Source organism: Pteropus medius, unplaced genomic scaffold, assembly GCF_902729225.1.
Source record: "Pteropus medius unplaced genomic scaffold, Ma_sr-lr_union100, whole genome shotgun sequence".
Taxonomy (NCBI): Eukaryota; Metazoa; Chordata; class Mammalia; order Chiroptera; family Pteropodidae; genus Pteropus; species Pteropus medius.
This window is the reverse complement of record NW_024349800.1, coordinates 13,875,468-13,899,494: the sequence shown is the minus strand read 5'-3', so window position 1 is coordinate 13,899,494 and position 24,027 is coordinate 13,875,468. Positions and strand designations below refer to the sequence as shown.

General features: G+C 36.0%; 1 protein-coding gene across 17 annotated transcripts in view; it reads left to right on the top strand.

The window, feature by feature from the left end:
* KLF12 (KLF transcription factor 12) overlaps nucleotides 1-24,027 on the top strand; it is a 380,325-nt gene that overhangs the window by 264,605 nt on the left and 91,693 nt on the right. For 16 of the 17 annotated variants that reach the window (XM_039886852.1, XM_039886850.1, XM_039886851.1 and 13 more), the window contains 2 exons: nucleotides 12,037-12,172; nucleotides 20,874-20,921. In XM_039886852.1, the coding sequence (XP_039742786.1) occupies nucleotides 12,037-12,172; nucleotides 20,874-20,921 (184 nt within the window). The remainder of the gene's footprint in view (nucleotides 1-12,036; nucleotides 12,173-20,873; nucleotides 20,922-24,027) is intronic. The other variant, XM_039886856.1, reaches the window with a different exon arrangement.

The window sequence follows — 24,027 nt, the reverse complement described above, 5'->3', positions numbered from 1 at the left end:
ATAAATCCACATTGAGACACATAGCAATGAAATTGTCAAGCATGATTCATGAAGAAAACCTCAAAGTTTTATCTACCAAGAAATTAAAGAGTGACAAAGACTGTTAGCAACACCCGGTGCCAGAAAGTAAGGCAGTAGTCTGTTCAAAGGGCTGAGGGTTCCTTGAATTTTGTTCTCAGCTAAGATGAATTCAATTGACAGTAAATTTTTTTAAAATTTCAAATGTATATTTGCTAAGAGCTTACCACTCACAGAAATTCTCTAAAACAACCAAAGGATATACTTTTCGAAAGACGTTAAAGTACCCCAAAGGAAAGATGAGCTTAGAATTGGTTTTAAAAATATAAATAACTGTCTGTATAAAGAAAGAAATTTTAATTAATTTGACAGTGAAACATGAACCAAAATTCTAGATTATAATAAAAAAGTTCATGGTGAAGGTGGGAATGTTCTTTGGGTAGTTACAATATGCCGAATCCTTCTTGTGTTTTGAGACTAGATAGCCAAAATGACTTCAGACTTTAGAAAAAAAAATTTAAGTCTGGAAATATTAATTCTTATAATGATATGGGGAAATGGGAATGTTCGTACATTAGCGAGAGTGTCCATTGATTCAGCTGCTTTGGGGAGCAATTTGGCAATATCTAATAAAACTGATAATATACATACCCTGTAATTACATTACCAGGTGTAGACTATGAGGAAACTTGCAGCAGCTTGTTTCAGCTTGCATAGCAGTTGATATTATGATTAATTTCCTATCACTATGAGAACAGAAAAATAATGGTGGTCCATTTACGAAGTAAAATACTATACAACAATTAAAGTGAAAGAGTATAAATATATCTCAAATGTAAGGTTAAGTAAAAATAAGCATGTCATAGAATATATCACTAAATATAGTTTTAAAAGAAGAAAACTATTGATGGTTGTTCATTGACACCTCTCTAGTTAAAGCATAAAAGCTTGCATAGAAAGAGTATTCACCAGGATACTATGGAAGAAGGAAACAAAACTGGAAAAAAAAAATAACAAAGAACCAACTCTTTCTGTGATATTTTTCCTTTTTTTAATAATCTGAAAGAAATACTGCAAATGTTAATGTTGTTTTATTTTAATCTTTTGGAAGAATAAATAGGTGGGTCATTATGTGTACGTTTGGAATTTCTTGAAATGACTTGACATAAAAGAAATGCTATAGGTAATTTATCTCAATTTTAAAAGCAAGTTTATAAGAGAGCAAATAGTGGTTCATACGTTAAATGGCTCTTCATATTTTGTCTTTTATATCAAGGCAGTTGGATGTGAGAAACAAGGGAAGAAACAATTTTCAGGATTTGGGGTAGTCAAAGGAGAAAAAGGAATAGAAATCTTGACTTATTTAATTGATAGCATGACTGTGATGGACACGTAAGAAGTCCTTTATTAGATGTGAATGCGCATGGATTACAGTGAGCCATTCGGGCATCTCAGATCTCAACATGGCCTCAGGGACAACCAATGCTTAGTGCTGAGGTGACCTGCCAGTTTTGATTAAGGAAATCAGGGTAGATGATGTTCAGAATGCATATTAGTAGCACATTATAAATTTCAGAAATTATCTAAACATAAATGTTAGTGTTTTTACCAATAAAAATTCTGTTTGCCTTTATTATTATATTCAGAGTAAACACTATCAAACTTTTGTGTTTGTTTAATACCTAAAGTGACCCCAGCCACTCCACCCAAGATCTCAGCCTGCATTATAGCCCTTACCTTTCTCAGAAACTGTCTTCTCTTCACAGACCAAGATGGGCTTTCATGAAGAAGTAAGTGTAAACCCAATTTAAAGTTCAGAAAGCAAAACAAACAAACAGACAAACTAGTGTGTGCCTTCTATGCCTTCTCCCAGCATAGTATATATTATAATCATGCTCTTAAAATACTTGTTTCGCCTGACCCATCTTCAGGGCAGAATTACAGCTTTGATCTTGTTCTTCAAGAGTCGTTTCTGGAGGCAGCACCACCTGCCTGTATGGACTCTTTCCCTAACCACATTAGAGGCTCAGGAAAGGGGTGTGAGTACATAAGCCCCAAAGCAGTGGTTGTGCCTGAAGCCAAAGGAAGTCATAATTGCATTTCCAGATGGTCGAGATCTCACTGGCTTCTCAGAGACCAGGTAATTTATCATTTCAAGATGGGGTTTTTAGCAAATTATCAAAATGATGTCTCCATAAAAACAAACCAAAAATACAGAGAATGCATGATTCCTATGGATCGATGGAAACTAATGGAATTGTCCTTTCTTACAAAAGCATACCACTCATAGACTCGATATGGGAAAGACCTTTAATCCAGTGTTACAAAGCAGATTTTCCTCTGAACACACACATTCTTCATCCTAGATTGAAACACAGGGAATCACGTAGCAATTCTTGATTCTGGGCCCACAGATATTGACAGGTCATTTTTGAGTAGCTATTTACTCCACAATAGGACGCTGCCAGCAGTGCACTGGAAAGAGTCAGCACTGCTTTTGCCCTCCAAGGCAAATCACATTCCAGAATTTTAGCAGCATAGTAGATTTTAGCATAGTAGACTCCGGCATTCATAGATATGAATTCTTAGATTTTAGCATAGTAGACTCTGGCATTCATAGATATGAATTCTTAGATTTCTGCTTTCAGGAGTCTGTATGTAGTATGTGTATTTTGCTAAGTTATAAGTTAGAGTCACATGAGGGTGTCACCTGAGAGTTCATGATAGAGCCTCCCCAACTGTAGGACTCACCTCTATGGTGCTTTGTACTCTCTGCTTGCGGCCCACATAGTAACTCTTGTGAGTTGTTGGAAGGAAACGTGTGTTTGTGTGTGTGTAAATCAAATGAGAAAGAAAACTTTCATAAAAGTAAAAAAAAAAAGGTGGTATGACGATGTATACAAGAAATATGTAACTCTGGGTGGAGATGTGTTATTGCGTGTGGGGACAAGCATGCCCATTCCCGAAGCCGAGGGAGGAGAGAGTTTAAAGAAGAGGCCAGAAGTGAAAATGAAGAGAAAGAACCAATAGTCTTGAAAGCCATAGAGAAATCCAATGACGTGTATAAATAATTCACAAATATGAGGATTTTTGTTGGTTTTAGAACATATCTTCAAGAATTCCAAGTGTCTTCTCTAAGAGGGCAAATTAAATCACGATTGTATATTAGAACCTACTTTTAGTCAAGCAGGTGTAAGTATAAATGGGGCACGTAAACAAAACTATTTGAAGGAGGCAGAGGGTAACAGCAGCGTTAATTGTAAATGTGCCACAGTAGTGCCTCATGTCAATTTTTTTCAACCTTTTTATTTTTAAACTAGCAAAGAACCTTTCCATGATAAACCACTTATATGCCAATATGCATAGCTGATACAGAAACAGAATTGTTAAGTCCAAGGTACATTTTTTGCCCTTTCTTAAATATTTCTTGTATTAACCTAAAGCACTGTGATTCAGTAGCACTTCAAATTATTATATCAGATTTCAGTCTGTTTCTTAAAAGATTCAATTCTACCCAGTCCACAAACCAAAAAAAAATTCAGGTGAAACAGAAGGTCCAGCTAAGTGAAATAAAAAGACCATAGATTAATGCCTAAAATCATCTTCTCTGTGCATTACGGATGAAAATTTGGTGATCTCATCATTCCCCATATGTACTCACCACAAAATCACTTCATTATTAAGTAATTTCAATCATCTCTGCCTAAAGTGGGTTCAGTTTTGAATAAATTAGTAGGAGCTGGTTGGCTAGGGTTTTGAGAATTGTAATGAATTGACAGAATGGGAAGGTAACAGGAAGTGGCGGTGTACCATTACCTCAGAGGGCTCCCGGAGTTCCAGGCTCCTGATGGGCTCTGGAGACTTCATGAGGTTACTAAGCATGGTGTAAAAGTTCGCTATTAGTGGAAAATTTTATGAATGCTTTTTAATCACGAAAGCCTTTTGTGCTCTAAGACATCCTTCCAGTGAACACAAGACAATTGGTAATCTGTATTCGTTTTCCTTTTACAAATAAGAAAAGTAGTTTTAGTTATGGTTCTTTAGAAAAATGAAACCCTAGTAGCTGTTGTGATAATCTCAGCAAACATTGATTTTTTAAGCTATAATTTAAATGATTGAATTTCTTTGTTGCAGTTTCTAAGCAGTAACTCATATTAGAGAAATGATAAGTATGTTGAAGCATTTAAAATATTTTCCTAAAAGAAAATCCTGTTCCATGTAATTTAGCTAAAAAGTGAATAAAACTTATAAACGTTTTTATTCCCATGTCATCCCATGACCTATTCAAACAAAAAATATAATTATCTAAGACTTTACAGAGTAATAGAAATTTAATAATTGTGACTTTCCCCCTTAAATGCTAATATTAGAATATAATCTATAATGTAATTTTTAAAATAAAATGTGAAGTAGACATGTTTATCATTATATTATAGAATCTTTTGCCAGCTGGGAACCACTGGCATCTATACCATCATCTTCATCAATAAATATTACATTTTGTTGTACACAATAGAGTATAATTGATGTGGTCTGTCCTCTCAAGGAGCAGATAGAATAATGAGGTAAAATAAGCATATGCTTAAGTATAATTAAAAATGGACAGTGCAAGAGTTCCATAACAATGTATAAATACAAAATATGGGAATTTTTTTTAAAGGAGAGATTGCATTTCATTAGAAAATGAAACAAAGGTTCGTGAAGCAGGTATCGTTCTGTAGGAAGAGTGGGTTTTCGTTGACCAAATTGCAGGTGGACGGGAATAGCCGGATCTTTGGGGATAAGACGCATCAGAGTTCCAAATGAAAAATGAATTATGGAATGATTGAGGATTGTTGAACCTTATTTGTTAGGTGGTGGGAAAATTCAAGGTTCCAAACAAGGAATGTTTTGAGGAAAGTCCTGCATCCGTTCAGTTACTGAGAAGTGCTATGTGGGATGAACATGCATAGCATTACGTCAAAGACGTTCATTAAAAAGCAGTATGAAAAGAAAGGAACGGGCTCCAGAATAATTGTGGGGTAAAGCACTAACAATTAGCGACTGATTTAAATAAGGGAGACAAATGAAGCGAATGAGAATTTTGAATGTGAGTGACCAGGAGAGTAATGTGTCTATGAATTGAAACTTGAAAGAAGAATAGGACTTGAGTTCAAAGTGACTTTTGGACATTCGGGTGGAGAAGGATGCTGGAAATATGAGATTGGAGTTTAGGGGAGAGATTATAGCTGGGAACATGAATTTGATATTCATCTCCTGGGTTACCAACTAAATTATAGAAATTGTGGCGTTGTGTGGAATTTCTGAGAAGCTCGCCAATAGAGGCAGATAAAAGAGGGTAGGTAGTGGAACCTGAAGGAGAAAACTAACATTTAGGCATATGCAGAGAGAGGAGATAAAGAGGAAGGTGAAAGGGAGGAAGGGAGGGAGAGATAGGGAGAGGGAGGGAGGAAAGGAGGAAGAGAGAGACAGAGACAGAGAGACAGAGAGACCAAGACCCAAGAGAATTAAATAGTATTCAACAGAGTCTACAAATGCTTTCTCTAAAGGGCCAAATGGTGTTTTATGGCAAGCCATATGGTTTCTGTGACAACTACTCAACTCTGCCTTTGTAGCACTAAAGCAGCTAGAGACAGAAAAAAATGAGCATGGTTGAATAAAACCTTATTTACAAAAACAGGTGGCAAGGCCAGCAGGCCTTAGTGTGCCTATTCCTGAAACCAGGGGAGAAAGTTGTTTTTTAAAAAAAGGCCACAAGTGAAAATGAGAGACAGCCCACAGTCTTGAATGCTGTAGGGAGGTCCAGTGGCATTATAACTGAGAAGTGGACCTTGCAGTAGGAAATTATAAGAACATTATAAGGTTATTTTTTAATATAATGGAAACAGAAGCCATTATACTGTCAAGTGTGCAGATAGGAATTGGGAAAATGAATAAATGGCATATTATATCTACACAGTAGTAATACCCCAGGATTTACATAATTGATTGAATTTTTAAGTCTTCATTTGGGGTTCTATCAGTCACAGTTGCTACTGTGTAGAGGCATACAGTTTCATTAGCAGTAACAAAAGAAAAGAAAGTCAGAAACAGCACAGTGGAAACATCAGTAAACAGAGTGGGACCCCGGAGAACTGGTTGTCATCTTGGAGTTCACCATACTTTCAGTCAAGCTTTATGTACTTATGAATTTTTCTCTCATCATATATCTCGATATGCTAGAAAAATCAAGCATATATTTGAGCAACTGTTATTTTGTAACTAAATGAGATCAAAACATCGGTTGTACAAATATTTTCTGAAGAGCATGCTTCATCCTCCTTCAAGTAATAAAGTCCTTAGTTATCACTGACTGCTTGAGGTGACCAAAGAGAAAAAGCGAGTGCAGTTTTTTTTTTAATAGAATATTAATATTTATGTCACTGATGATTCTTACACATGGATCTCGAGCTGGATCTCCTCCTGTGCCCCCAGCTCATATAGCCAGGGTGATCCTTATCAAATGACAGAATTCAGATCATGTCATTTTTCTGCTCAATGCCCTCCAAAGGCTTCTCTTCCCACCCATAACTAAACTCAAAATTCTTACATTGGCCACCAAGGCCTCCTGTCCTCTGCACACCCTTGCGCATGTTTATCCCCTTGGCTCGGCCTTTCTCAGCTCCAGCTAGAGCCTCCTTGCAGGTCCACAGATATGTCAAACCCGCCCCACTTCAGAGCCTTTGCACCTATTGCTTGCTCTGCTTGGAATGCCACCCTCCGCCCCCAAAATCTACAAGCCTCCCTCAACTCCTTCAGCCCTTGCTCAGATGTCACTTTTTTCCATGAGGCCTCTCCTGGCCGCCCTCTCTAAATGTGTCCAACTGCCTCTCAGCAGCCCCTACCCCCTTCACGGCGTTAGTTTTCTCCTTAGCACTTATCTGACAGAGGATGTGTTTTTCTTGTTTATTTTTTTGTTATTTGTCTCCTGCCAGTATAAAAGTAGGAATTTTTATCTTGCTTGTTTGCCGCTCTCTTCCTAGCACCCAGAAGTGCTTGGTACATGATGAGTGCCCAATAAATATCTGTCGACTGAATATATAAATGAATATTTGGATCAAGAGAAGTAGCGATTTTATATATTATCCAATATATATTCTGTAGTGGTATTTTCAGTTTGGGTACATTTAAAAAGAAATCTGCCTAATTTGAATTACTATAGGAGAAGGCGAGGGACTTGGAAATGGTATTATATAAGGGAGGATTGAAGAAGCATTAAATTTACTGTCAGGGTAAAACAGAATGATGATTGGCTGCCAAGGGCCAGGCAGGGTACTAAATGCTTTGCATATATCATCTCATTTACTTCTCACAGCAGAAATGGCAGGAGAAGAAACTGAGAATGAACAGTGGGAAAGCAATTGTCCAAGGTCAGGTGGCTGCAAGGGACAAAACCAGAAGTCACACCCATCTTCTCTGAAGCCAGAGTGGTGTTTTTATCCTAAAGGAATACTGTGACTGCCCTTTTTTGGAGAATTCCTGCATTGCATGAGTTGGAGGAGGACTCTTCTACTCTCTGAGGCCATAATGCTATGAATTCTCTCCCTACCCATTCCCGTCCCCCCACCCCCCGCATACATTCATTCCCCACCCCTCCCCCCCACTGCCCTTCTTTCTTGTAGGAAGTAGCAGCCCTCCTGGTAGCCAAGGTCTCTGAGTAAGGCATGCTTCAGCCTTGGCAGGGCAAGCAGTGAGGGCATCTGCAGGTAGCAGACAGCCTGTCTGTGGCTGAGAGAGGGAGGAAGGAAGGCGGGCAGTGCTGCAGCCACAGCCCGCCTCACCCCGCCTCACCCCACCTTCCGTCTGTATTCGCCCCTCTCCCCTCCAGTCCTGATGGGCAGTGGTGAAGGGAATTGGATAATTCCTTCTGTGACTCATTCTGGTTCAGAAATGTTAGTCTGAGTTTCAGTGTATGTTCATAGATTGTTCTGTTGTACATATTCAATATGACTTATGGAAAAACTGCCTTTCCTTTAAGAATAGCTGAATAGGCCAGTTTATTTCTAGAGAGGTTAGAAGAGCATGTACGCTTTCAGCAGAACCCGGGATGAGATGGTGGGCGTGGTGGGAATGCACACTGAGGCCGCTGTGTCTGTCCGTCCACTGTTACATGGCGGTAGAAGTAAAGTTTAAATGTCTCATGTGAGTTGAAGAAAGGAAAACTGGAATATAGCGGGGTGACCACATACTTGGGAGGATCCACCCATATGAGCCACCTGTCAACTCTGAGCTTGGTTAGAAAAGCTTTGTTCACTGAGCAGTAATGCCAGCCTTGGCCCCTTCCAATAGAAGCCTGCCTGAGGCACAGTCAAGGAGCAAAGATGCTTCTACAGCCAAAGTACCTGTAAATACATTTGCATGTTTTGGATTGAGAAGGGAATAATATATAATATAATATGTGGCTTTTATTTTCCTTTTTTGTAGCCCGTTTCAGTGTATGCTGCTAAGGCCAGGTCGCCTCCTAGGAGGAGAACAGAGAGGAGCGTGATAGGCTGACGTTAACTGTGGCAGCAGTGTGTTCACCTCATTGCCTGGAAATCTCTGGAAGGAGCCAGGAGAATAACATGCTGCATTGATTTTATATTGCTGCATAACAAATCACCCCCAAATTTAGTAGATTAAAATATTTACTCATAGATCTGTAAGCCAAAAATTTGGAATAGTTTTAGCAGGGCAGATCTCATGCCGGTCTGTTATGCTAGTCACTCACAGGGCTGCAGTCATCTAGTGGCTGGAATGTGGCTGGTCAGTCTAAAAAGGGTCATCGGGGGAAAAAAATAAAAATAAAAAAATAAAAAGGGTCATCGGTTGAGATTAGCTGCCAGCTGAGCAGCGTGTCTGTTAGGCTTTTGGGGGCTTCTTCGCATGGTGGCTAGGTTCCAAACACAGCAGGAGACATGATTTATATAAGGGTGATCTTTACAGTAACAATTTACAGTAGGCAGGTATTTGAAAGACAGTAAATAGGTTCAACTTCAGGTGTTAGAGTTCTGCAGTTATCTTCCCGGGGATTTTGTCACATGGAATGCAGCTCACACAGCGTTCCACAGTGCTTCCAACTTTGCTGGTGACTCCTCCAGCAGCAAAACTCTCTGATGAGAAACGAAATCTTAACTAGGGTAGGTGTCCCTGTTCCACGTTTAATAAAAGAGTGGAATTATGCACATATGTAGATAAGCTAATCATCTGACCTAATCAGCAATGCAAATTTTAAAAAGTCTTCCTAATTACTTCCTCAACTTGGCTGAAAGTATGGGTAAAGAGAGTTTCTCAGCATGATGGTAGCAGATGTATTTCATAATATTGATTGAAAATATTGGAAAGAAATCCTCAATTATAATGTTCCTGAAAAGTACATCAGAAAAGATATCATATTTAACATATTTTAAACTTTCAGTGAGATATAAACATAACATAATTTGGATGATCAACTCTCATACTAGTTGTTTGGAGCCTTTTATAAGCCGGCCTTTAACTTGCAGAGTCAGATTGCTTATTGGTTAACTGCCCATATCTTCCTTGAGTTGCATGTATTATCTATGAGAGCTCTAATTGTCTTGGACAAAGTGGGACCGCCAGAATACTCCCTTTTCTTTAGCTATTTGTTAATTTAGTATCTTGGCAAAGGAGTCTCAGTGCATGATGTTTCAACAACTTTAAATGTTAAATTGTTGACATTTACAGGCATATGCAACACCACACAATATGTGGTTTGGAATCCTAGATAGATCTGTTACTCATTTTCTTGGCTGAATTTGAGTAGCTATGAACGATTGTTAAATGACTCATTTTGTAACAGCATTGCCCAAAAGAAATTATCTGTGAATTCTTGATCGAAATGCCTGTATTATCCCTGTGTCCTGTGCTCTGTGACTACTGGTTGTTCATTACCTACTGTGAGCTGCTTAATATCTTTCCTGTACATTCTCTTTAAGTTAGCTTGCGCCAGTTTCTGTGGCCTACAGCCAAGATAAATCCAAAATGATACGGTGCCTTCAGTGCCTGTGGAGTGGCTGAGTGCTTCAGCAGCTCTGTTATCCGACGCTTGTGGAACCAGTTCTTTTCTTCTCCGAAGAGTTTCTCTAACGCCCCTCTTCTAGGAAATCTTCTCCAGAGATCAGTCTTTTTGATACAAAGAAAACATTCAAAAACTCTTTCATGAAGATCGCTGTATAATTCCTGGCAGCTGAGGAAGTGAATGCTGTATTTGAGGAATTGGTGAGAGCCAAGTCACATGACAGTGAATCGTTTTATTTGAGGGCCAGAAAATATGGATAATCCAATATATTATTTAATTTCTTTGCTAGTGAATGAAACTAGAACATAGTTATGCGGTTGAAAGTCACAAGATGCAATACCATTCGATATCCAAACTCTCAAATCTCTAGATCAGAGTTTCTCGGCCTGGCATAATTGACATTTTAGACTGATTAATTCTTTGTCATGGGGGGGACTGACTGTGCTGTGTATTATAGGATGTCTAGTAATATCCTTGGCTTCTGATGCCAATAACATCTTCCTCCCCCCATGTTGTGACAAATCAGAATGTCTCCAGACATTGCCAGATGTCTCTTGGGGGACAAATTTGCCCTTGTTTGAGGACCACTGGTTCAGGTTATTTGAGTTATTTTTTCTTTAATTTAACCAACAATTACCAGGCACTTTTGTTGTTCAAAGTATATTTTAATGTTTACACTTTCAGGCAGAATGTATGGCAAACACACCAGTGCACTAGTTTTAACATATATAAGTTCCTTCCTAACCAAGTTTAGTTACACGTATGTCGAAACTCTCTAGGTATAGTTTTTCTATCCATATTATAAATGTTAGGTGGAATGATAAGAAATTGTCTCTTTCTGGAGGAAAAAAAAATGGTGAAATACCAGCATTCCTCTGAAGTTCTACCTAATGCATGGTGCACAGTAAGAAAAAACAAATTTTTTTTTTAGGAAAACCCATGTTATTGTAACCATGATTTTAAGTGCATTTGCTTTCCTTTGCAAGCACTGGTGGTTTTAGAAAAGTTATATAGACAGGTTTAAGGAGCAGTGACCAGACTGGAGCTAGCTGGGGTTGATTGAAGTCATGTATTTTAACAAAGCAATTGTAAGTTAGTACAGTACTTTGCATTTGGAAGGTGTGTGTATTTTGTGCTTGAGGTGAGAGCTGATGGAAATCGTAGGCAGTGGTTGCTAAAGCTGTTCATAGAGATAAGGAGGTGGAAATGAAATCTTAATTTTTAAAGATATTTGTTAACATACGAAGTGTTGACTATAATCCTCGGTTTGAAAGGATCTGATGATCCTGGTCAACAGGTCAAATCATCAGGCTGTTTCTTGCTTTGGCAGGTTCACAGTGGGAGGAGAAGCATATCCGAAAATGCTTTTTTGAAAAATGAATTCAAAATGGAGACGAAGAGTACTTTCAGCACATATAAACACTAATTAAAATGCTATTACTTCTGTCATTTTTCTACTCTTAGATCTCCACTTTCAGCAGTAATGAACTGCAAGATGATCACTCACTGAAGTATGAAAAATACCTAGAACTTTGAGTTTGTGAACCTTATTCTTCTTTAAGCTTTCTATGAGGGCTGTAAGCAAAAGCAGTGAGTGTCTGGGACTCTGGTAGCAGGACCAAGGAGAAGCCAGAGAGTCCAGCATTAACTCGTGAGCTATCTAATCAGCTTCCGACCGCTCAGGAGCTGGTAATGTTGTGGATTTTATAGTTTCTATTCTATAATCGTACCCTGAAACTATTAAGAGCTAATGGAGGTTTTGCAAATGAGATGAATAAGAGGAAAGAGTCAGCAAATGCTCAGTACACAAAATACATCGCTTTCACTAATTCCTGGGATTTCTAGAGAATGCTTTGTGTGTGTGACACACAGAAGAGACCTTCCATGCTTGATGTTGGTCCAGGACAAGGTTAACTTTCTGCACACTAATTTTAATTCATATATATGCCTTTTTTTCCCAGCACAAATGGACCCCCGAGGCCTATCTCCCAGACAAAGTAAAAGTGACAGTGATGATGATGACCTGCCAAATGTGACCTTAGATAGCGTTAATGAAACTGGATCTACGGCCCTTTCCATAGCCAGAGCAGTACAAGAGTAAGTATCACATTCTCAGGATGAAATAAGAATTGCCAAGGTATTCAATGGATAATGGAAACAGCAGCATCTCCTGTTCCCCAGACATGTCATTCTAGCCCTGAACTGGCACACGTGCCAGCATCTTTTATTCAGCCTTCTGTTCTTGGGAGGAGATTAGGGGAAAGCCTAAAGTGTTTTACATAGTTGAACATTTATGTTTTGATTAGAAATAAGACTTCTATGCATCTTTTTCGACTACCCTCTACCCCTTCTCCTTAACTCTGAAAAAAAAAAATTATTCTTTTTGAATGTCACTATCCATTTATCATCATCATTATTATTCATATATAACAGTCAAAAGAAATAAAATATAGCAAGTATTATTATCTTGTTTTAATAGGAAAGTGCAAAATAGCCTTTTTGAAATTTTAAATATAGAAGATAATACGTTACCTCCTTGAAAAATCAGAATCATATGTAATTTTTAAAAGGATCTTTTCTCTTTCCTTTTATCTGGACCATAGGGTTAGATCTTAGCCCTTATTTATTGAAAATAGCTGTTTTTTGTATCATCGTCAATTCTGTATTTAAAATTGAACCTATGTCTCACCATCTATATTTTTTCTCTAGAATAATTTTTAATATGATTTTGGAGAAGAGAAGGATTTAAATAGCCACCATTACTGCTGACACACACATTAATTAACAGTTTACTCAAAATTATCTTACTTTCCATATATTAATTCCTTTTCCCAAATATTGACTAAGTACAGACTCTGTTCCATGCATTAAGCTTGAAAAAAAAAATAGGATAACATTTTAGAATTTAAAGTATATGTGTGTGTATAATACAAGTAATATATCTCTGTGTAATGTGTATTATATATTTACATTACATGTATATATGTATACACACAAATATATATGATATATTAGAGGGCGTCAGAATATAGTGGATCTCAAATAAAATTTGGAGTCTGACCTGGATTCAAATTTACATTCAACCTCTTGAAAGCTGTGTGATTTTAGCAAGTTATTTAACCACTGAGATGTTGCTTCATCTGTAGTAAGAAAACCAGACTACTTAGCTTACAGGACTCTTGTGGGAGTGTGGAGTAGTTACAGGGCATAAAAACCAAATCCCAAAGTGTGAGCACATAGAAGGCTTTACTTAGTGGTGGAAGTAGTATTATAATTAATGATAGGAGAGTAGTGTAGAGTAGAAATATATGACCACTAGCAAATACAAATGTCACAAATATCATTACTCTAGTGGTCCAGATGAAGACACTGAGGATCAAAGAAGTTAAATGGCTTGTCCCAAGTCAGATAATAAATGAGAACAAGACAAAGTTTTGGACTTCTAACTCCAAAAGCTGAGTTTTCTCTAAGAGTGCCTGTAATGTCTATTTCCAATAAAATCTTCCACTTGAACAATTTACAAAAACATTATTTTAAATTTGTTCAAATAGCTAGTAACTTAGTTTATCCAAAGCAAATGTTAACTTGAACCAAGATAGAGATTGAATCAAAGAGGGTGCTGAAATTGTATTTAAAGTGGTTACATGCTAAGTCACCTCATGGCTGGTTCAGTGATCACCACAGTGATCATGGATTTCTGTGAGCTAAAGCTTAAGGTCAAGGACTCCATGTTCTCCTCTGTAAAATTAGACTAAATAATGATAAGTTTCAATTCTGAGATGAATAATAAGTTTCATAGACATTTTAATCACATTGTTTTCCTACGTCATATACATAGTGTTTGTATGTATATGTGTTTATAGATATGTGTGTTTCTTAATTCAAACTTTCAAGTTTGGAACTGTGATTACTAAAATCTAAATTCTGCTCACTCCATTTGGGGCTTATATAGCAAGTAATGGTATTAACTTCTTAAACGTAACCATGTTTTGTGCTTTTACTATTTTGTGTTTATAATAGTATATATTAATGTGAAACTTTTAATAACAGCCTCAGAAACCGAAGCTTCATTTTCAGCATAACCTCTCTGATTTACTCTGTGAAAACATTTTCAAGCCACAATATTTTCTATAACTGTGCATATGCCTGCCTTTATTACTATTGCAAAAGTTGTATGGGTGCCTAGGGAAATGCCAGATTCATTATTCATGTAAGTGTTTTCATTAAACGATTAGTAAGGAATACTGAGCTGTCACCTGGGAAGCCCTAGAATGCCAGGACCCATGAATAGTTAATTAACCATCATTCAAGACAGAGTATGCGTGTGTAAACACTGGGAAGTGCAAAGATACTGATAGATGAAGCAAAAAGAATGTTTATATTTAAAGAATATACCTATAATTAAGAGACTTCATTTTTTATAATTAAGAGACTCAATTATAGGTATATTTCAAAATTTACAATAATATATTGAGAAAATTTTATGCTTGGACAAATAAATGTATAATCCTTGTTAGAGAATTAAAAAATAAAAACTGTGCCTAGGTTTACCCAAGTTAACTTTCAGTGTATGCAATTGTAAACATGTCTTTCTGCTCTTCTCCTATTCTTTAATTTAATGCATATCTTTGTTTCATTATTAATTTCTCTTCTCTATGCCTTTGGATCTTGATGTCATCTATTAATTCACAAGCTGTCAAGCAAACTTAAAAAAACATTCTAGTATACTGTGATCAGTAAAATAATGCATTAAATAGTAAAAGGATAAAACATTAGCTTGGCATGGTCAAGATGAGAGGATTTCAAAAGACATCTGTGGATCTAGCTCCTGCCCTTGCAGAACTTCCCTAAGAGCTTGAGAAGAATGTTTGCAGGTAGAGAGGTGACAAAATCGAAGGCTTAATATGTACAGTAGAAGTAGCACATTTTAAAAGACCTGGGCCACCAGTTCACTTCTGTCTTTTCAATTAAAGACAAAAGAAGCCATGGTTTAGGAAGGTGTTGAAGGCTGGCCTCTTACGTCATTGGCCACCAGTAGAGTGTCAAAGAAGAGAAGGCGGAAGATGGGAAAGGAGGATATTGAGGAAGACTGACGCTAGAGAGGAAGGAAAGTGCCTTGTCCCAGGCCAGCTCTTAAAACAAGGCGCTTGCCCATAGGGTAAATATCTCCGACTGCAGATCCTTTCTCATTCAGGTTCATAGTCTTGCCTCAGGCAATAATCATTATAGTTTAAATTTTTAATTTGGTATTTACTTTATTGACATATTTATGTAGCTTAAAACTTAATATGCTAATAAATATTTTTCCTAAATGTCTGATGTTGTGCTGGTTTTTAAAATGGACTTTTATTAAATCTTCAGTTTAAGACACGTTCCCTTTGATTTGAAATGCAGAAGTTGTCAAAATTGCATCCCCTCCCACAACAAATACACACATATTCCTGTCTTTAAATAAAAAAGAACATTGCTTGGTGGCTAGAGCAGCAACCTGAGGTCATCTCGATTTATATAGTGTGGCTACTGAACTGTGTTTGGCTGATCATTTCAACCATATTCATTGATTCACTTGAATCCCATTTATCAGCTCAGCATCAGCAAATTCAGACAAATTAGAACTGGCCACACAGAGAGGCCCACAGACAGGCTCTACCTTTTCCTTAATTCAGTTGTAGTGATACTGTCTAAGTCAGAAACCATGTATTCAGTCATTCTGACAAAGCCAACTTCCAGCAATTCATAGAACATCTGTTTTCTTTTGGTCCATTGTGTTTTTTTACCCCCAATGGTAAAATAGGGTCATTACCCATAACAACTTGACAAACATAATTATGAAATAAGTGTTTAGAAAAAGAGAGGTGCAGGCATATGATTAGGGCAAATTATTATCATTAACTCTAACCCTAGGCAAAACAATGATATTTTTAAATAGGTAAGGTCTGGCTTTGTCATCTAGAGCCTCTAATTTCTATACCCCCCTTTTTTTCTCTGATTCCAAACATTCATAATCCTCATTTGTTAGTGTGAATAGAATAATCACTTCCTTCAAGTTAAAGTGTAAATGAATCATAGTATCTGAAAGAGGGCCCTCCTTAGAGAAATTTCTATTTAACCAGGAACAAACCTTAAACTAAAAAAAAAATAATAATAAGGATCTATATGTAATACTTTCAGTAAGAGTGAAGTGGTAACGGTTAGAATGGAGGGCGGGGAATGCAGAAGAAGATGTTAGGAGATATACCTGTGTTTCTCAGCGTCCTTTCAGAATTGGTGAGAGCATGTTACTGTTTAACTCATACCATACTGAGTAGTCTACTGTCTGATTTCGATTATAGCTCTCAGAGGGGAACAAAAGCAACATAAAGTAGTAGAGTCACTTTTTGCTTTGACTACCATCGCTGATATTTGCACCTATTAAAGGGACATCTTTAAATGGTTCATTGTCAATTACATTTAACCTCCGCCTGTTTTTATTACAGTTGACCCTTGAACAACGTGGATTTGAACTGCTCAGGTTCACTTATATGTAGAGTTTTTTCAAGAAATACTATACATGTATTTTCTCTTTATGATTTTCTTATTAATAGTTTCTTTTTTTCCAGCTTACTTTATTGTAGGAATACAGTTTATAATACTTATAGCATACAAAACATGATAATTGACTGTTTATACTATCGGTAAGGCTTCTGGTCAGCAGTAGGCTATTAGTAGTTAAGTTTTTGGGGAGTCAGAATTTATACACGGATTTTCAAGTGCACAGGGGTCAGTGCCTCTAATCCTTGCGTTATTCAAGGGTCAACTGTATATGACTTATGTGCACTGGCTCTCTTAGAGAAAAACTATGAATTTCTGGAAATAAAGAGTATTATCTTTTGTAAACTCTCACTTTAAATGCTTTGAAAAAACAGATATGGTTGCAAGTTAAGATATGCCATTGTTTCCTTCAAACTTTGTTGCTAGTTTAGATATCATGGTTCTTATTTTAGAAAATTGCATTTAATGATCAAAGAAGGTCAGAAATCTTGTAGGGGGTGGGTGTTGCTTTTTTCCTTTATTTTTCTTGTTCTAAACTCGGCCACCCATCCTGTTTCTCTGTTTCCTCATGTATAATTGTGTTAATGTCTTCTAAGTTACAGTAGAGAACACTACTAGAGATGAAGAAAGAGGAACCAAAAGAACTGTTACTCAGAGCCTACTTTTGGGCAGATCTATGAAAACTCATGTCGTTTTCATTTAATTAACCCTGTGATCCTGTTTTTATCCAAAAGATAAAGGAATGGTGGCTCAGGTTTACTCTGTCCCCAGAGCTGGTAATTGACAGAGCTCATATTCAAATCCAAGTTTGTCACTCTATAAACTCCTATTCCTTTATGAAGGTTGTTCCTTTTTTTATGCTGTGGCTTTAAAATCTCCAAACCATAACTATCGAAAACAAGCAAAGCTTTTTGATTCTGAAAAGTAAGAATACAACTTTCATAAAATAATTTAAGAAATTTTTATTTTTAATCTCGTTGTTACTTTAAATATAATCTGATTTAAGAGGAAATAATTCTTTCAAATGCCTTCTTAGAAAAAAAATTTTAAGAGGTATTTCACTTCTATAAATCACAACAGATTAAACCCAACCGAGTTGGCATTTTAAATATAAGCCTATTTTAAATTTAAAGAAACACTGCAGATATTATTTTTTATAAATTATATCAAGCACTTTAAACATAATGTGAGAGTGTTAAACATTAATTCTTAATTCAAAATAATGACATTTATAGAATACATCCTGGTGTTGGCCAGTATGAAGTTTAATATTTTATGTAAGCTTAACCTTTAATCCTTCCCAAAATTGAATGATAATGATGCAACTTTAAAAGGTTAAGCAAGTCTTCTATGTGATACTCCAGATAACTTTTTCAAATACAAAATATTTATACCAGCAGGGAAGTTATAAAAACTTATATAATTCATACTGAAGGGCTTGATTAAACAGATGCCTGTTTACAGATAGATGCAGTTCATCCCAGAGAACTATGCACATACACAGAAACACTTAACCGAATACAGGTGCCGCTGTTTTACAGTTACATAGCAAACTGCAGGTTTATATTGAAATGTGAGGAAATAAAAAGCACATATCAGTATAAACGTATGTGTTAACATTCCCAAAGCCAAAAAAATGAGCATACCTTTTAGAATTGCTGTCAGTTTTTAATAGGAAAAGTTTGTCGAATAGTTGAAATGATACTCTGTCATAGTATTTTGTACCCCTAACTGAAATGTCTGAGAGTATTTGGGTCATGTCTCTTCCCCTATCTGCTGACTAGAATAAACCAAACAGAGTTGATTTTGCCCAGAGAAGACACCAGAGAGCTCAGTATGTCATGATTTCAGCTTTTGCTCCTAGATCCTTCCCAGATTCCTGTTTCATTAAAATAAGCTATATCTTTCTTTATTAACCCTAACATGTTCGAGACACCTTCAGATATCCACTTCATGTCTTAAGCAGAGAAACACCCTTGATTCAGACCTTTAGATGGAAGTCTAGCTCTCTTATAATGACTGTCATGGCTGATATGGGTAAATTTAAGAGGCTTCACTCTCTTGCCAGGGAATATAAATACTTTTAGGTTGCTCTTCTTTTGAAGGAAGTCAGAAAAAGCTACTAATACTGCAAATGAATACAAATAAAGCCTAAAGTGTATGCTTAGCCTTCATCAGCCTCAAAGTCTTCCAAGACTAAAATAAAATTAAAAACAGTAATCACTGACTATCTCTGGGTAGTCAATAGCAAGATGGAGACTGTATACCCACACACAGTCCCTTCTATCTGCCTTGGTGGAGAGTTTTTGTCCCTTTTCAGATTAAAAAAAGTTTGGCCAATAATTTGAGATTATGTTTAAAAATTTTTTAAGTACTAGTAATTTCTTAGATAACTTTGAATATAATGATATTTCTTGTGGTCATACACTACACTTCAAACTGGTTAGAGATATTTGGTTTCAGTTGCTTGATATTCTTCTCCATGCGAGATCTTTTTCTTGCTATATGTTCTACCTATAATCACCTCGCAAACTTATGTACACAATTTATATTTCTCATATATTTATTCTTAATGAGTGTTAACTAGTGAGTGTAGGTAGTCATTTCTCATACATTTTTGATGTGTGTTGACATAGATACTACGTGATAATGTTGAAATATTAATGTTTTGCTACAAGTTCCCAGAAGTATTCATCACTATTTCATTTGTTAATATAATCAGAGAGAGTACACATGATAAAAAAAAAAAAAACCATAGTGTAATATAGTTGAAATTAACTCAGTTCACAAGGATATAAGCTCTTATTTTCAGTCAGATGCTCTAGACACTCTTTTTATTACTCTTTGAGTTATAGCCATTGTGCCGATTTTCCTTCATTTTAGAGCACTTTACCGTACACCTGATTCTCACTGAATACATTTACTTACATGCATCAAGTGGAAGTACAAAATTGAAGAATACATTTTCTTGGAGAACCTGCTGCTATCAGTAAAATCTGATTTAGATAGAAAAAAATAGCTTGGATAGCGTGAATCTTATCAGATTGACGTTTTATCGTGATATTTTGCCATCTGCTTTCACAATCACATAGCTGAGGGTCACCACCCAGTTGAAATCTAATGCATCATTCATTCATTGTGGCTTATCCTAAAAATTAAATCCCAAATTATGTGCAGTTAGTATAGTAAAAATGCCAGTAAATTTTGAGAATATTTCTGATTAATCTGCAAAATTATTAGTATGGGAGAAAATTCTAAACTTTAAATTATAAAATAAAATTCTGCCACATTTTAGTTTTAAAATTATCTGATATATCATTAGTATTATTTTATCTCTACTTATGGGAAAGCATATCTAATATATAAAAAGTGAACCTTTAACTTAATTTTAAAGTAATTATATCTTCTTGGCTAAATGATCATTTTATCAATGCAATTTTAAATATTAGACTAAATCGAATAATATTTCTGGATAGAAATATGTATCTTTTTAAATAATTTGAATAAAATCAATTCTATCTACCTATTTACCTACCTACCTTTCTACCCATCTGCCTGTCATTCTAAATATTGGTTTGAAGTTACTTTTAGCTGCATGTAACAATAAATCTTACTAGAGAGCTCAAACATATAATAATTTTTCTAGTATAACGAAGTCTAGCATAGACAAGGCAGGCTGGCGGAGGTGCTCAGAATGTTCCTAAGGTGTTTTTTCTCTTTCTGTTTTGTTGTGCTTCACTTGTGGCTTTCTTTCCAATAGTTTTTGAAGTTTGCTGCTGCATCTTCAAGTATCCTGCCCTTATTCAAGTCAGAAGGAAAAGGATAGAAGGAGAACACACTAACTAACCAGAGGAACATACCAGTCAACTGTGTCACTTTTAGAAAGCTTTCCCAGGAGCTGCACTCTGACATCTGCTCAGATCTTATTGGCCAGAATTGGTTTATATGGTCCCAATTATTGGAAATGGCTAAGGAAAAGAAAAATATAGACAAGAACTGAGTCAGTTAAGCAATAATATCTGCCACAAAGTTTAAAGTTTAACTTCATATTTAAATATAGGTGTATATGGTACCTCCCCAAAATCCAATACCAAGGTTTTTTTTAAATCAGTCATCTATTGCCACTTTAATGCTGTATAGACAGCCCTTTCAAAAATCAGTGGCAGATCATCATAAAACATTTACTTCTCTTCCATGCATCAGCTGAGGCAGGTCTGCAGGTTGTTGGGCAGTACTGTTCACGTCTCTCATTTTCTAAACCCAACAGACAACCCAGGGCAAGTATTTCTCATGACAATGGCTGGAGCACAAAAAGGTAAGCCCAGTTTGTACAAACACATTTTAAATCTTTGCTTGTATCAATCTTCTGCCAATATCTCATTGGTCGAAGCAAGTCATGTGACCAAACCCAGTATCAGTGGGGTAGGGAGATGTATTCCTCTCATGGTGGTGGGGAGCTTCAGGAGAGTTATGACTAATATACTGTTTTGGAAAAGAAAGGCTGTTTTTGTTTTTTTGTTTTGTTTTGTTTTTTGTAGAAGCAATTGAAGTTAACTAATTTATCTACTTTTAAAATCTAATTTCCTAAGTTTTAGATTTTATTCATGTTCTCATAAAATTTCTAGATGGATATCATAAATTCTTTTCCCTAGATTCACTTAATGATGTATTTTTTTTTCCAAGTCAGTAATATAACTAGTACATTTACTGTGTCTTGGTATTTGAGTTTCAGAGTGCAAATCTTTTTCTCCAGGGTTATACTCTAAGAAATGTTTCATTTCACCAAGTGTTTTTGTATTTCTAAAATACAGAGCTAGACAGGAAGCCAATTCCAGCTAAATAAGCAGAGTCTTTGAAATATAGTTATATGTAGTCTCTAAACTTAAATTAACATTGATTAATCTCTTACGTGCACAAAAACAACAAAAAATAACATCAGCTATTGTGTCCTTCCCCCACAATTTCTGAAATTATGTAGCTGTGGGCTACAATAGTGACAAAACACAAATAAAACATAAAATTGAAGCTATGATGCAGATGATTGAAAAAATCTTTTAGCTAAAATTTCATGACATTTTAACAAAAAAGTGTTTTGTTCTTCCCTTCTGCAACTATTCTCTGTTTTGCTTTGTATATGTAAGCACTATTACAAATGAAAGAAAATGTGAAATTGACAATAGTTTCCGTTTTCTAATGCAAATACAAAACTTACTTTAAATTGCACATTTAGTGAAACTTTAATATATGATAGGAAACTGCAAAGAAGAAAATTGATTAGAAAAAATAAATGACTTTTTAAATCAAGAGCTTAAAATATCTTCCTGTCATTTTGTATTGGATAGATTAGATTGTGAGCTAAAAATATTAATTTTCACTACAGCTTTTTTATGAGGCTTATTATCCAAAAAAAAGTCAGAAGACCAGTAAAGGTTAACAATGTGAGACTATCCAGCAAAATTAGAAATTATTCAAGAAAACAAACAAAACCGTTATTGATTTGAAAGCACGTAATCTCTTTACATACTAAAATCAACACTGTAATTTAAAATGTATTTATAGCTTTGGCTTTTTACGCTTATATTTTTACCCAAGTTTCCAGGTTGACAGCTACTTTGAAACAAATGTGGGGTTTCTTAAATTTTGCCATATATATCTTTAAAAGATCAAGATTATACTAGTGTTTGCAAAGGGATTGCATGGTAAATTATTAGTCATAAAAATGAGTAACAGGTTGGTCATGTGCCCAAAAAAATCAAGAAGAATATATTGGAAGTTGTCGAAGGGGTTCAGACACAAGTACCTCTGGGCTTGAGCCAGGGCGCCAGTGGTGGCTTTTGAAGAAGTATCAGTAACAGTAACCCTAGGTACTGTATTAAAAATGTAGAGCATTGCAATTATCCATGTATTCTTTTTACATATCTCACAGTGTTCCTTAATATAGTAATGATCGTACTATCTCATTTTTCATATGAGAAAAATAAGACTTGTGAAAGTTAAGTGTCTTAGCTGGCATCATAGAACTAATAAAGAGTGATGGTAATGGTTCCCAATTAGATGTAATTTTCCACTCCATGTTAAAAGTGCTCTTTCCTACATTTTGTCTTGAAGGGGAAAGGCATATGATTTATATTTTAAAGAAATAATTGATTGTTCTAGTAATAACTAGAATCTAAAAGATAAGATGGAGGAAGAAGGAAGGGCCATGCCTTTGAACTGAATAATGTAATTGAGAGGAGTAGGTGGAAGAGTTTGGTATAAAGGTAAAAGAGCCAAGTGGAGTTGTCCTAGTGGTATCGGATCTAGAACTGGAACTGATTAGAGAGGACTGGAAATAAAGAAAGGGAATCATTGGCATAAAAGCAATTATCAAGGTTTATTTATATTTTTGAGGTATTATTTATATATAATAAGATACACTTATTTTAAGAGTACAGTTCAAAGGGTGTAGCAATTGTGTATCTCATGTAACTGCTACCCAAATCAAGATACAGAACATTTCCATCACCCAGAAAGTTGCCTCGTGTTCCCCAGCCCACCCTCCCACCCCAGTAAATTCACTGCCTACTCCCAACCCTCAACTAACCACTTTCTGGTCTCTCTCACCAGGAATTAGTTCTGGTCCTTCATTTATAGACTCATATACTATATATTATTTTGTTTCAGTCTTCTTTCTCTTTACGTGATAGTTTTGAGATTCTCTGCATGTTATTGCATTGGCTAAGTAATATTGCACTTTGTGGACATAACATAATTTATCCATTCACCTCTTGATGAACATTTGGGCTCTTTCTAATTTGGGGCTGTTATAATAAGACTGTATGAGTATGCATGTGCAACTCTTCCATGGACATGCTTTCATTGGTCTTAGGTATATACCTAGGAGAGAGGAATTGCTGGGTGAAAGGTAAATGGATTCTTATCTTTATAGGAAACTACCAAACAGCTTTCGAAGTAGTATCCTTTTTCATTCCCACCAGCAGTGTACAAGAGTAGCAGTCGCTACGTGCGTCTCCAGCTGCCTTTGGTATCCATTGTCTTTTTATTTTTTTTTTAAGGCATTCTGATGATTGTTTAATCTTTAAAATAGGATTTATTCAGTCTTGACAGCCAAGGACCCAGTTTTGGAGAAAGACATGCAGTAAGGAGGCAGATGAAGGAAGAACAGTTCATCCGCGGGACAGAGTGGCTAAGAGGCATCAAGAAAATAGGGAGGCGTGATTTTCAACCAGGTTCTGACCCTCTGAGATTACAGGGGAGTGAAAAATGAGAAGTCTATTTAATTTAGCAAAAAATGAACCGTAGACAATACAGATTTAGTTGAGTCGTAAAAATGACGTGTAAGCCTAGATGCAGCAGGTTAAAAGGAAGGAATCGTGAGCGCTGAAGGAATAGGAACCTACAGTTTTGCAGAAGCAAATAAA